This window comes from Myxocyprinus asiaticus, chromosome 16 (genome assembly GCF_019703515.2).
Source record: "Myxocyprinus asiaticus isolate MX2 ecotype Aquarium Trade chromosome 16, UBuf_Myxa_2, whole genome shotgun sequence".
NCBI lineage: Eukaryota > Metazoa > Chordata > Actinopteri > Cypriniformes > Catostomidae > Myxocyprinus > Myxocyprinus asiaticus.
This window is the reverse complement of record NC_059359.1, coordinates 15,460,196-15,472,579: the sequence shown is the minus strand read 5'-3', so window position 1 is coordinate 15,472,579 and position 12,384 is coordinate 15,460,196. Positions and strand designations below refer to the sequence as shown.

Here is a 12,384-nt window from a genome sequence, read left to right as displayed (position 1 = left end):
GGGTAAAGTCTTTGAGGGGAACAGAACATAGGGATGATCACTTCTGAATGGAACGCACCCTTATGTCATACTGTATATTTGTAGCAGCGCAGCAAAAGAAGTGCAAACCTCTTTTACAATAATATAGACTTAGCCTTACCCACCCAAAGAGTTGCACCAGGGATGTGCCATCCATATAAGCAAGGTAAGCAGTGCTTACCTAACAGAAGGGTGAAAAGAAAAATGGCACTATGAAATACTTAAATATAATGTTAAGATAAACTACTGTTTTCGTTCAAATTCGTCATCTTTCATCTCAGTTGAGCAGCACAGACAGTTATTCATTTATTCGCTTTGGTGCCACCCTCAGGTATAAGCACTTTATGCTATACTTTCTCTAACTCAAAGCATTGTTTACCGCCCTTTCATTCAACACTGTACGTTCATTCAAATTGAATCAAGCCCGCTACAACAAATGGCCAAGGTAAGCATGCTTACCAAAATGAGTAAGCCAATCAGTCATGCTATCTGATAGGCTAGATTTGAATTTTGTGTCTGTCAACACATTCAAGTTCACGTAACTAATGCGTTATTAAGTGCTAAAATGGATATCTGCAGTGTTAGCATCGACGAACTACATAGATTTGGTAAAGTTGATTTTTATTAAACATTGAGAAAGAGAGGCTATCGAAACTTCAACAAGCGGGTGACTTTTACAACAAAGTGATGGAGATATTCATTCGCATGGAGAGACGCATGGATTTTGTGTTCAAGTAAAAGTAAGTTAATGTATTTATTAAAAACCTGTGTTACTGATACTAGATCATAGATACTAGGTACTAGGGCCCCTTCAAGCGCCTCACTGTCCGACTTTTTAGCATGCTTCAATATGGGACAAAAGTCTTCAATACAGGACGTTTCGCTGCCCGCTAAAATACAGAATTATAAGCGTCCAGCATGGGACATTCTAATTTCGGCCAAATACGGGACATGCCGGCTAAAGTTGTAAGTTGTCAACCACAGCAAAAAAAACAAAAAAAACATTGCATATGCAACCTATCCCGTTTTTTGAATGTGTTCATATTTGTTTGTATTGTTACTATGACAACTAATGTGGATGTGCTAGCAAAAGCGACTGCAGTCTGAACAGAAAAAAATCAGATCTGGCCACATATATCTTGCAGTTTTTAGTCAGTCTAAAAAAAATCAGATTTGAGAAAAAAATCAGATTTTCCATGCATTGTGAACTGTCAAAGTGACACCAGCTGTTAAGCTCCAAAAGGACAAAAAACACCAAATAGGCACCATAAAAGTAGTCAATGTGACATAAATTTTAGTCTGTTCCCCACACAAACCTACTGTGTGGCTTGGAATATAGAGCATAAGACATATGAACAAATTTCATGGTGATGTTTTGTCATGTTTGGAATTTAACAGCTGTGGTCACTAAGAACTGATATTTGGTGGAAAATAGTTTTATGCAGAATCTTCAGTATTCTCCTTTTGTATTCAACTGAAATTAAAACAGAAAATGGGTCTGGAACAGCATGTGGGTGAATAAATAACAAAACAAAATTTTCATTTTTGGGTGAACAACCATTTTAATTTCACCCTGAGAATGCTTCATCAAAGTAGAGTTCAGAGTTACTGAGAAAAGAAAAAAAATCCTGAACCCCACTGACAGACTGAAAGAACAATTCTCATTAGCCCTCTGGCTCCTCTGCATTAGCCCACTTGCTATGCAATCTATGGGCCAACTGAGGAACACTACGTTGTGAAATGAGTTGATCAAGCTAATTAATGGACTGATTAGCCTCTCGTTAGCAAGGGCAAGCGTGGGAGGGCAGTTTGGAAGAGACAAGTAAAAGATAAGAGTGAAAGGAAAGGGATTCTAAGTAAACGTAATGAGGTAGCACTAACAGCATGGCTGGTGTGCTAGCATGTGGGCCTATAGCTTTATGGACTTGGCCAATGGGGCCAATCTGCCATGCATTAACTGAGGTGCAGTAATGCATTTAAAATAGGACCCCCTGTCAAAGTTAAAGCTATCAAAGAACAGGGCCAATACCATGTTGCTGTGGGAATGCAGTTTTATTCTAAAATTGCATTAAAGCACCATAATATGAAGACTCATGATTCATAACATGAAGAAAAAAAGCCTAAGCTGGTTTAGCCAGGTTTGTCAGGCTGATCTGGTTTGCCGGCTTTAGAGGCACTTGTCAGCTGGTCAAACTGGGAGACCAGCTGGCTGATCAGCTGAAGACCAACTTGGCCAGGTTGGTAAAACAGCTAGACTAGCTTAAACTTTAAGATGTTTTGATTTGATTTGATTTGATTCATTTTGTTTTTGTTTAAATAGTTTTATTAAATTTTTATTTCAAAACATAATAAATACAGTTTTAAAATAAAAAAGTATACTTTAATATTAGTTAATGCATTATAAACTAACATGAACTAACATTGAACAATTGTATTTTTTATAAACTAACATTAACCAAGATTAATAAATATTGTTAATTGTTAGTTCATTATGCCTAATGCATTTAACTAATGTTAACAAATACAATCTTACTGTAAAATTTGACCATTTATCTGCTGGGAAAACCCTGCTAAAAAGAACAGTTTATATTAACCTGAATCTCCATGCTGGTCCAGCCTGGTTTAGTGGTTTAATTATGGTCTAGCTGTTGAATCAGCACAGCCATACTGTTCACAAGCAAAACGTATTTTACCTGCATTGTTTTTTTTGTTTTTGTTTTTTCTGGTGATGGTCGTTAAACAATCAAATCTGTCTGGTTAAGGTAGTAAAGAAGATTTGTTGGAACACCAGCATCCCTTGCCAGGGACCAGCAACCAAAACAACATATGCTGGTGACCAGCTATACTGTTGTTTTGTGCTACCTAATGTAGTGTATACATACAGAAATATGTTCTACCTAATACAAATAAGCCACAAGATTTAATGATTAATCTAAATAATCTTGGGTTGATGCCTGCAGATTGGAAGGGATTGTGCTGTTTTCCATAAGGAGGAATTTGATTCTATTATTTGGGTGAGAGGAAAGCAAAGTATTAAGCATTTTTGAAGGTTGAACCGGGTGAGGGCATGAACAGAAGTTTCTCTGTGTTATAGTGCATTACCTGTGATTTTTCATGTCAGGTTTTGTTACGACTACTTTTATGGAAAACTGCAGGCCTGCAGGTTGCCATTGTAGCCTGATGGGCAGATGTCAAGTTATATGGTTGACATGATAAATAGGGAGGTTTGCTTAGGTCAAATACTGTACGTTTGCTAACGTCCTGGTTACTTGTGTAACCTCCGTTCCCTGATGGAGGGAACGGGACATTGTGTCGAAGTAGTGACACTAGGGGTCACTCTTGGGAGCCCGAAACACCTCTGGTCTTTCATAAAAGGCCAATGAAAATTAGCGAGTGGTATTTGCATACCACTCCCCCGAACTTACGGGTATAAAAGGAGCTGGTATGCAACCACTCATTCAGGTTTTGTGCTGAGGAGCCGAGACAAGGTCCCAGCCATTTTGGCGGGTAGTCCAGCGTTGTGGCAGGAAGGACACAACGTCTCGTTCCCTCCATCAGGGAATGGAGGTTACGCAAGTAACCAGGACATTCCCTATCTGTCACTCACTCGACGTTGTGTCGATGTAGTGACACTTGGGGTCCCTATACGAAACGCCACAACTGGCTGAACTGTGTTACGTGAACTGGCGGTGTGTGACGGGCAGACCACTGTGTGCCTCATAGCCAGCGCACCAGGCCGACACGTAACCTCCCCCAACGCTGTTATGAGTGTCGAACGGCCCTTCAGGGACAAGTTGACTGCCCAAATGTTAGAGACAGGCTAGCCCAGTTGTGGCCTCTTAGCCTCTCTTTTTTTCCCCAAAAAAAGAGTAAAATTTGTTAACCGACTGGGGCCACCAGGTCTAAGTCAGGGGGGTGTCCCACCAAAGGGGAAGACACTGTGGAGACCACAACCCACCCAGGGAGGGGGGGGTATTTTGAGTGGAAATATGTCACATGGTCTTGCCGAGCTTTGTCGGAAGTATGTCATGTGGAGAAGTCCCATGGTAGGTCCTACCCTATGGGGGAGGAGTTTCTACAAACATGGTGACTGGGGCAGAGGGGCCTCTGCCCAAGGAAGACACAGTTTACCAACAGGGAAACGAATTAGCGGAAGATATACATCGCATGGGGTTACCTATGGGGAACCAACAAATGCAGAGCACCTACCCCAGTACAGGGCTAGTTAGCACAGGTACTGAGCCGGCAGCGAGTTTCTCCGCAAACTTGTCTGTCACAGGGCTCGGAGAAAGTCATCCAGGGAACACAGTTTGTGAACACTACTGGGAGTAAACAGCGCACATCTTCAGCTCAGAGGAGGTGAAAGGCGCTATGCGCAAGCGATACACCCGGCCAGCTGTCCCGGACTTACCTGCTTGTGCCTGCCAATACACAGGACGAAACCGGTTCCACCCAGAGATTGTAGAACCTCGCAAAGGTGTTGGGTGTTGCCCAGCCCGCTGCTCTGCAAATGTCTGTTAGAGAGGCGCCACCTGTCAAGGCCCAGGAGGCCGCCACACTCCTGGTAGAATGGGCTCGTAGCCCTGCCGGGGGCGGCACGTCCTGAGGGTGATATGCCATTGCTATAGTGTCAATGATCCAGTGGGCGATTCTCTGCATGGAGACTCTAGGATATGCTTCCTTTCCGCTGTGCACCAAAGCAGACAAAGAGCTGCTCAGAGACTCTAAAGCTCTGCGTACGATCCAAATAGATGCGTAAAGCGCGCACCGGACACAGCAACGCCAGGGCTGGGTCTGCCTCCTCCTGAGGCAGCACTTGCAGGTTCACCACCTGATCCCTAAAAGGGGTCATGGGAACCTTGGGCACATAGCCCGGTCGGGGTCACAGGATCATGTGAGAGTAGCCCGGACCAAATTCGTTTCGCTGACAGAGAACACTTGCAGGTCTCCTACCTTCTTGATGGAAGTGAGCGCAGTCAGGAGGGCAGTCTTCAAGGAGAGTGCCTTAAGCTCAGCTGGCTGCAAAGGCTCAAAGGGGGCTCTCCGTAGATCCTGAAGAACTACAGAGAGGTCCCATGAGTGAATGAGGCGCAGTCTGAAGGGATTCAATCTCCTGGCGCCTTTCAGGAACCTGATGATCAGGTCGTGCTTCCCTAAGGACTTACCATCCACTGTGTCGTGGTGTGCCGCTATAGCGGCTACATACACCTTCAAGGTGGAGGGGGACAGCCGCCCTTCCAACCTCTCCTGCAGGAAGGAAAGCACCGATCCGACTGCACATCTCTGGGGATCTTCACATCTGGAAGAACACCACTTAGCAAACAGACGCCACTTCAAGGCATACAGGCGCCTCGTAGAGGGGGCCCTAGCCTGAGTGATCGTGTCCACCACCGTGGGTGGTAGGCCACTTAAGTCTTCCGCATCCCGTCCAGGGGCCAGACATGGAGATTCCAGAGGTCTGGTCGCGGGTGCCAGATGGTGACCCGACCTTGAGAAAGAAGGTCCTTCCTCAGGGGAATTCGGCAGGGGGGGGGATGTCGCGAGGAGTATGAGGTCCAAGAACCATGTCTGGGTAGGCCAGTAGGGTGCTACCAGGACGACCTGCTCCTCGTCCTCCCTGGGTCTGTGCAAGTAGGCTCACTGGGGGAAATGCATATTTGCGTAGACCAAGGGGCCAGCTGTGTGCCAGCGCGTCTATACCGAGAGGTGCCTGAGTCAAGGCATAACAGAGCGGGGCAGTGGGAGGATTCTTGGGAAGCAAACAGGTCTACCTGTGCCTGCCCGAATCAACTCCAAATCAGCTGGACCACCTGAGGGTGGAGTCTCCACTATCCCCTGAGGGTAACCCGTCGTGACAGCGTGTCCACTGCAGTTTTGAGGTCGCCCGGGATGTGAGTGGCTCGCAGCGATTTGAGGTGCTGCTGACTCCAGAGGAGGAGACGGCAGGCGAGTTGTGACATACAACAGGAGCGTAAACTGCCTTGATGGTTGATGTATGCCACCGTTACCATGTTGTCTGTCCGAACTAACAGATGCTTGTCCTGGATCAACTGCCGGAACCTCCGCTGGGCGAGCAGAATTGCCAACAACTCGAGGCAGTTGATGTGCCAATGCAGCCGCGGGCCCGTCCAGGTGCCCCAGCCTGTTTTGGAGGCATCTGGCATAACCACGACGTGCCTGGAGACCTGCTCTAGGGGAAGATGTGCCTGCCTGTAGAAATGTGAGGTCGGTCCAAGGGCTGAAGAGACAGTGACAGACCGGCTTGATGGCCACGCGATGTGTCCCGCGGTGCCGTGCCCATCTCAGGACTCAAGTCTGGAGCCAGTGCTGAAGCGGTCTCATATGCATCAACCCGAGTGGAGTTTCAGCGGAACCGATGTCTTCTGTCTGAACGCCTTCAAACAGGTCAGCACCGACTGTGTGCGCTCGTTCGTGAGGCGCGCCATCATCGAGACTGAGTCCAACTCCAAGCCGAGAAAAGAGATGCTCTGGACCAGGAAGAGCTTGCTCTTTCCCCAGTTGACACGAAGCCCTAGTTGGCTGAGGTGCAAGAGCACCAGGTCCCTGTGCGCACACAACACCCGAGAGTGAGCTAGGATTAGCCAATCATCGAGATAGTTGAGGATGCGAATGCCCACTTCCCTTAAAGGGGCAAGGGCTGCCTCTGCGACCTTCGTGAAGTTGCGAGGGGACAAGGACAGGCCAAAAGGGAGGACCTTGTACTGATACGCCTGACCCTCGAATGCTAACCGCAGGAAGGGTCTGTGTCGAGGTAGAATCGAGTCGTGGAAGTACGCATCCTTCAGGTCTACCGCCGCGAACCAATCTTGATGCCAGACGCTCACTAGAATGCATTTTTGCATCAGCATCTTGAACGGGAGTCTGTGTAAAGCCCAGTTCAGTTCTTGCAGGTCCAAGATTGGCCGCGACCCACCGCCTTTCTTCGGTACAATGAAGTAGGGGCTGTAAAAGCCCTTCTTCATCTAGGCCGGAGAGACAGGCTCTATCGCACCCTTCCTAAAGAAGGTAGCGATTTCTGTGCACCAGGTAGCGGCGTTCTCGCCCTTCACCGAGGTGAAGTGGATGCCGCTGAACCTGGGCGGACGCCTGGTGAACTGAATCACGTAGCCGAGTCGGACGGTCCGGACCAGCCAACGCGACGGGTTGGAAAGCGCAAGCCACATGTCCAAGCTCCGGGCGAGGGGGAACAAGGGGACAATCTCGTCGGACGTACCGGCAGGTGGGGCCTCGCGGCAGGATGGAGCCTGAGGTGCCACGCTGTGTCGTGCCCGTGCTGAGTTCAGGGACATCGAAGCACTTACCTGGCTCCTTGTGACCAACCCCTGGAACAGCCTGGGAGGGGGAGGAAGAGGCCTGTCCTCGTGACCCGTGGAGACCATCACATCGGGGGCGGATCTGTGCAGCACAGCACAGCTGGGCGCGCAGGGGCGGGGAGACCGCCGCTGGAGTGCCAAACCTACCAAAATGGAATGGTGGACGGTGATCATGAAGACGGCCATGCACACAAGGTATGTGACCCAGGGAACAAGGAAACCGCTCTTTTGTTGAACTCTTGTGTATGCTGTGAAATTAAATGAAAAGGTAAGAAAAGACCCTCCACCGGGGGATGGAGTGGTCTGCTTACCAGCTCCAGAGCAGCGGGTTTCGTCATCCCTTGGTCGCCCGTCTCAGGGGCGCTTTGAAGCTTTTCGTGGGTTCTTGGTGGCCGGCCGTGAGACGGGTGGCGTCTGCTTCCTGCGGTGGGCTCCAAGCCGGGGCCGGGCCGCAGGGGCGGGCTGCGGCAGAGCCGGTGCAGTCACCGCAGATGGGGTGCGGGATCTTGAGCCGCGCCGGGGCAGGATAGCCTCCGTCTGCTGCTTCAATGCCGAGAACTGCTGGGCAAAGTCCTCAACGGTGTCGCCAAACAGGCCAACCTGGGAAATGGGGGCGCCAAGGAACCGTGCCTTGTCGGCCTCTCCTTGGGCGCCCGCACCAGGTGGCGGCGCTCTGCGGGCATAGGTGCACCGCGAGTGCCTTATCCACCGGGGGGATCGCCGAATAGCCCATGGCCACCCCACCATGGAGGGTAGTGAGTGCGGGGGAGCTGAAAGATCGGGACCGGGCAGTAAAAGGTGCCTCCCACGACTTTGTCAGCTCCTCGTGCACTTCCGGGAAGAAAGGAACTGGGGCAGGGTGTGGCTGTGAGCGGCGCCACGAACCCAGGAACCAATCATCGAGCCGCGAGGGTTCAGGAGAGAGCGGAGAATTCCACTCTAGCCCGACGCTCGCGGCTGCCCGGGAAAGCATGTCCGTCATCTCCGTGTCAGCCTGTGACTAGGCAATCGTACCCGAGGGGGGGAGCCCAGCTGAGGCTTCCATGTCCGACTGGACGAGCCCGCTCTCTGATGCTGCGCTCGAGAGCTCATCACCTTCGTGGGCTTCGAACAAGAGGTCGAACTCGCCGTGTGACGAGCCGGCGGACTCATCCGGAAGCCCGATTGGGGCAGACGAGCATGCTGACGAGCATTTTTTTTGTTTTTTGTTTTTTAGAATATACTCTTTTAGTTCTGCCGAAGCGCCCAGGGGCGTTCTCTGCTGTGCACCAGTGCAGAGGGGGGAGAAGCCGCTGAAATGCACCATCAGATCCAGCAGAGGTGAATGAACAGCCATGGGAATTCAGCTCAGTGAGCATCGTCCGTTCGGCTCCGAAGAGAAAATCTGAATGAGTGGTTGCATACCAGCTCCTTTTATACCTGTATGTTCGGGGGAGTGGTATGCAAATACCACTCGCCGATTTTCATTGGCCTTTTATCAAAGACCAGAGGTGTTTCGGGCTCCCAAGAGTGACCCCTAGTGTCACTATATCGACACATCGTCGAGTGAGTGACAGATAGGGAACTCAGGACACTTAGGAAAAATATTGTATTTGTTTTTAAAAATTTGTTCTGTATAAACTAAGCCCTGAAACAAATCCAAATATAGTCTGTAAGATTTACAAAAGATCTATTTTTAACAAAGCATGAACAGGAAAGTTTGGAGCTGTGTTACATACAATACACAGCTTTAAGTTTGAGGCCAAGAAATTCAACTGAGTTTTTATTATGAAGTAAAAAAGCAGTTAGCTCTTAGAAATGTGGAAATCTCACCAGTAAGAGGTAATATTAACATCCATGTTTTTCTTTGAGAATAAAAAAAAAAAAAAAAAACACAAAAAAAAAAAACGAATTAATATTAAGATTAATATGCCGAGTCAACTATAAGTAAGCCATTTGTAGGTTGATTTCACTTTGTCCAACCAATATAAGACAGTGGAAGTGTTTGAGAAGCCTTTTTTGTGATTCTGTTTGGTGCCACAAGCACAGAAATGACACAAGTAGCCTTTAAGAAATGTTATTCTATGGCAAACAGAACCTATAAAGAATTAAAATTTTATTAAATACAAATTGCAAATGAAAGTCTTCAATTACAACAAAACTAACAATTTTCAAAACAAAAGAACATAAGATGTGGGAGAACATCAGACTTTAATAGAATGCAGTATACAATGAGAAATAAATAAAATCCACTTAACCAGAATCCCATTTACACTAACTATGTTTCCATCCAAGGATTTTTTTGCGGAAAAAAGCGCATCAAAATAAAGCAAAAATTATCGTAAAATTTCACAAATGTCTCAACTCTATGTCGATACTTCAAATGTCATGAAAAACTGGTTTGGAAACACTTTTTGTCGAGAAAATTGGCATTAACGCAAAAATGTAATGTCACATGACATTACCCCAAATGTTAGCCTATGTTAATCATGACGACCATGTATACATCCTTGAAAGCCAATTTATTGTACGCGATTATGGATTGATCTTAACGGCATATAGATCTGATGCTGCAAACATGACACATCCAGGAGTGCCAACACAAATATCTCATATCATGCACATCGACAAGTGCACTGAGAACAAATGAATGGCCACTCTTTGCTATTAATTTAATCATGGTGGACATCTGTTTATTTATTAAATTTGCTTTTACACACCATTCAAAATAATAAACAGCAGTCACGGAATTAGCACACAATACAAAAAAACATATCATTTCTGTGAACAAAGATGTTTTAAATTAAAAATAAATACACAATACTAGGAGAAAAACATCAGTGTGCATTTTTGGAACACTAACATTTTGGAACATAGCCCAATTCTATAAAATTATTGTTTATACTTTTGAAAAAATGCCAGCAAAATTCCCTGTATTAAATTAAATAAATTACCAAACGAAAAAAAGCATTAAATTAAAAAATAAATTACAAAAACGAAAAATATATATATATATATATATATATATATTTTTAGACCTATATATGCCTTTTCAGGCGACAGGCGCAACATCAGGACCAATATTACAGTCCTAACAGAAGGGCAACTGTTCCCTTTTGACTGCAATTCCTCCTCTTCTGGTTGCTTTTATTTGTGAAATTAAAATGACAGTTAGCTGGTTAATTTCAATGAATTGTCTCAATACTCTCCCCATTTTACCAAAACATTAGGGATATCTGGGAGGCGAATTAGCGATAAACACACATTTCTGTAAGGGCAGATTTCTTTTGCGATGAACAAAAACTTATGCGACAAAGTGTTTTTTTAGGCATGACGTCATCACGCACACCATCGATAAAAGGCCATTTGAATGGAAACAGGCACAAGACGGAATATTTTGCAAAATTTGTTTTACGCATTTTCACTTTGTCGATAACAAAATAGCGTGAAAAGTGGATGGAAACTAGGCTATTGTGATGTGCATATTATGGGCACCAAATGAAGAAGCTGTTTACCTTTGACAATGAGTTCAGCAAAGTTGGAGACGCCGGAGCCTCTAGAGGACTGTGTGACGCAACGGTATAGGTCCTGCTCTGGCTTCTGAACATCCTCCAGTTGAAAGGACACAGCAAAGCGATTGCGACCCAAGTGCTTGACAGAAGCACCTGATGACACTTCACCATTGTGCCGCTAGAGAAGAAGAAAAACAAGAGCACTGCCAAGTAACTATATAAAAACGGAATAAGCAATGCACTTGTTTTTTCTGGTTTGCTAGCCTTAATGGAAACAGAAAGTATAGAGGGATAGAGCCAATTTTCATTAAGCCTAGGACATAAATGAACACAAATGCACAACCAAAACAAGACTAAAAATAAATTTGCTTAATTACATTACTTCTGGATGATACAATAATTACACACCTTACACAGACAAAAAAGAGAAAGCATTAAAGACAACGGCAATTATGAAAGAAAATTACTTTTTTTTAACCAATCCACATATTTCATATTAGCAAACTAAGTAATTTTTCCAACAATTGTTTACAGACAGATTGTTTCACTTTTAATTGACTATAATCACAATTCCAGTAAGTCAGAAGTTTACATTCACTAAGTTAACTGTGCCTTTAAGCAGTTTGGAAAATTATGTCAAGCCTTTAGGCTATTAGCCAATTAGCTTGTGATAGGCTAATTGGAGTCAATTGGAGGTGTACCTGTGGATGTATTTTAAGGCCTGCCTTCAAACTCAGTGCCTCTTTGCTTGACATCATGGTAAAATCAAAAGAAATCAGCCAAGACCTCAGAAAAAAAATTGTAGACCTCCTTGGGAGCAATTTTCATCTGTACAAACAATAGTACACAAGTATAAAACACCATGGTACCATGCAGCCATCTCAGGAAGAAGATGCATTCTGTCTCCTAGAGATGAATGTAGTTTGGTGTGAAAAGTGCAAATCAATCACAGAAAAACAGCAAAGGACCTTGTGAAGATGCTGGAGGAAACAGGCAAACAAGGATCTATATCCACTGTAAAATGAGTTTTATATCGACATAACCTGAAAGGCTGCTCAGCAAGGAGGAAGCCAATGCTCCAAAACTGCCATAAAAAAGCCAGACTACAGTTTGCAAGTGCACATGGGGACAAAGATCTTACTTTTTGGTGAAATTTCCTCTGGTCTGATGAAACAAAACTTGAACGTTTTGGTCATAATGGCTATCATTAAGTTTGTAGGAAAGAGGGTGAGGCTTGCAAGCCAAAGAACACCATCCCAACCATGAAGCATGGTGGTGGCAGGATCATGTTGTGAGGGTGCTTTACTGCAGGAGGGACTGGTGCACTTCACAAAATAGATGGCATCATGAGGAAGGAAAATTAAGTGGATATATTGAAGCAACATCTCAAGACATCAGCCAGGAAGTTAAAGATCGGTCACAAATGGGTCTTCCAAATGGACAATGACCCCAAACATACCCCCAAAGTTGTGGCAAAATGGCTTAAGGACAACAAAGTCAAGTTATTGGAATGGCCATCACAAAGCACTGACCTCAATCTG

The 12,384-nt window shown here is 45.6% G+C and overlaps 1 protein-coding gene across 11 annotated transcripts in view; it reads right to left on the bottom strand.

Moving 5' to 3' along the window:
* Positions 1-12,384, bottom strand: part of LOC127453603 (receptor-type tyrosine-protein phosphatase U-like) — a 374,740-nt gene that overhangs the window by 150,992 nt on the left and 211,364 nt on the right. For all 11 annotated transcript variants that reach the window (XM_051720082.1, XM_051720086.1, XM_051720087.1 and 8 more), the window contains exon 6: positions 10,847-11,021. In XM_051720082.1, the coding sequence (XP_051576042.1) occupies positions 10,847-11,021 (175 nt within the window). The remainder of the gene's footprint in view (positions 1-10,846; positions 11,022-12,384) is intronic.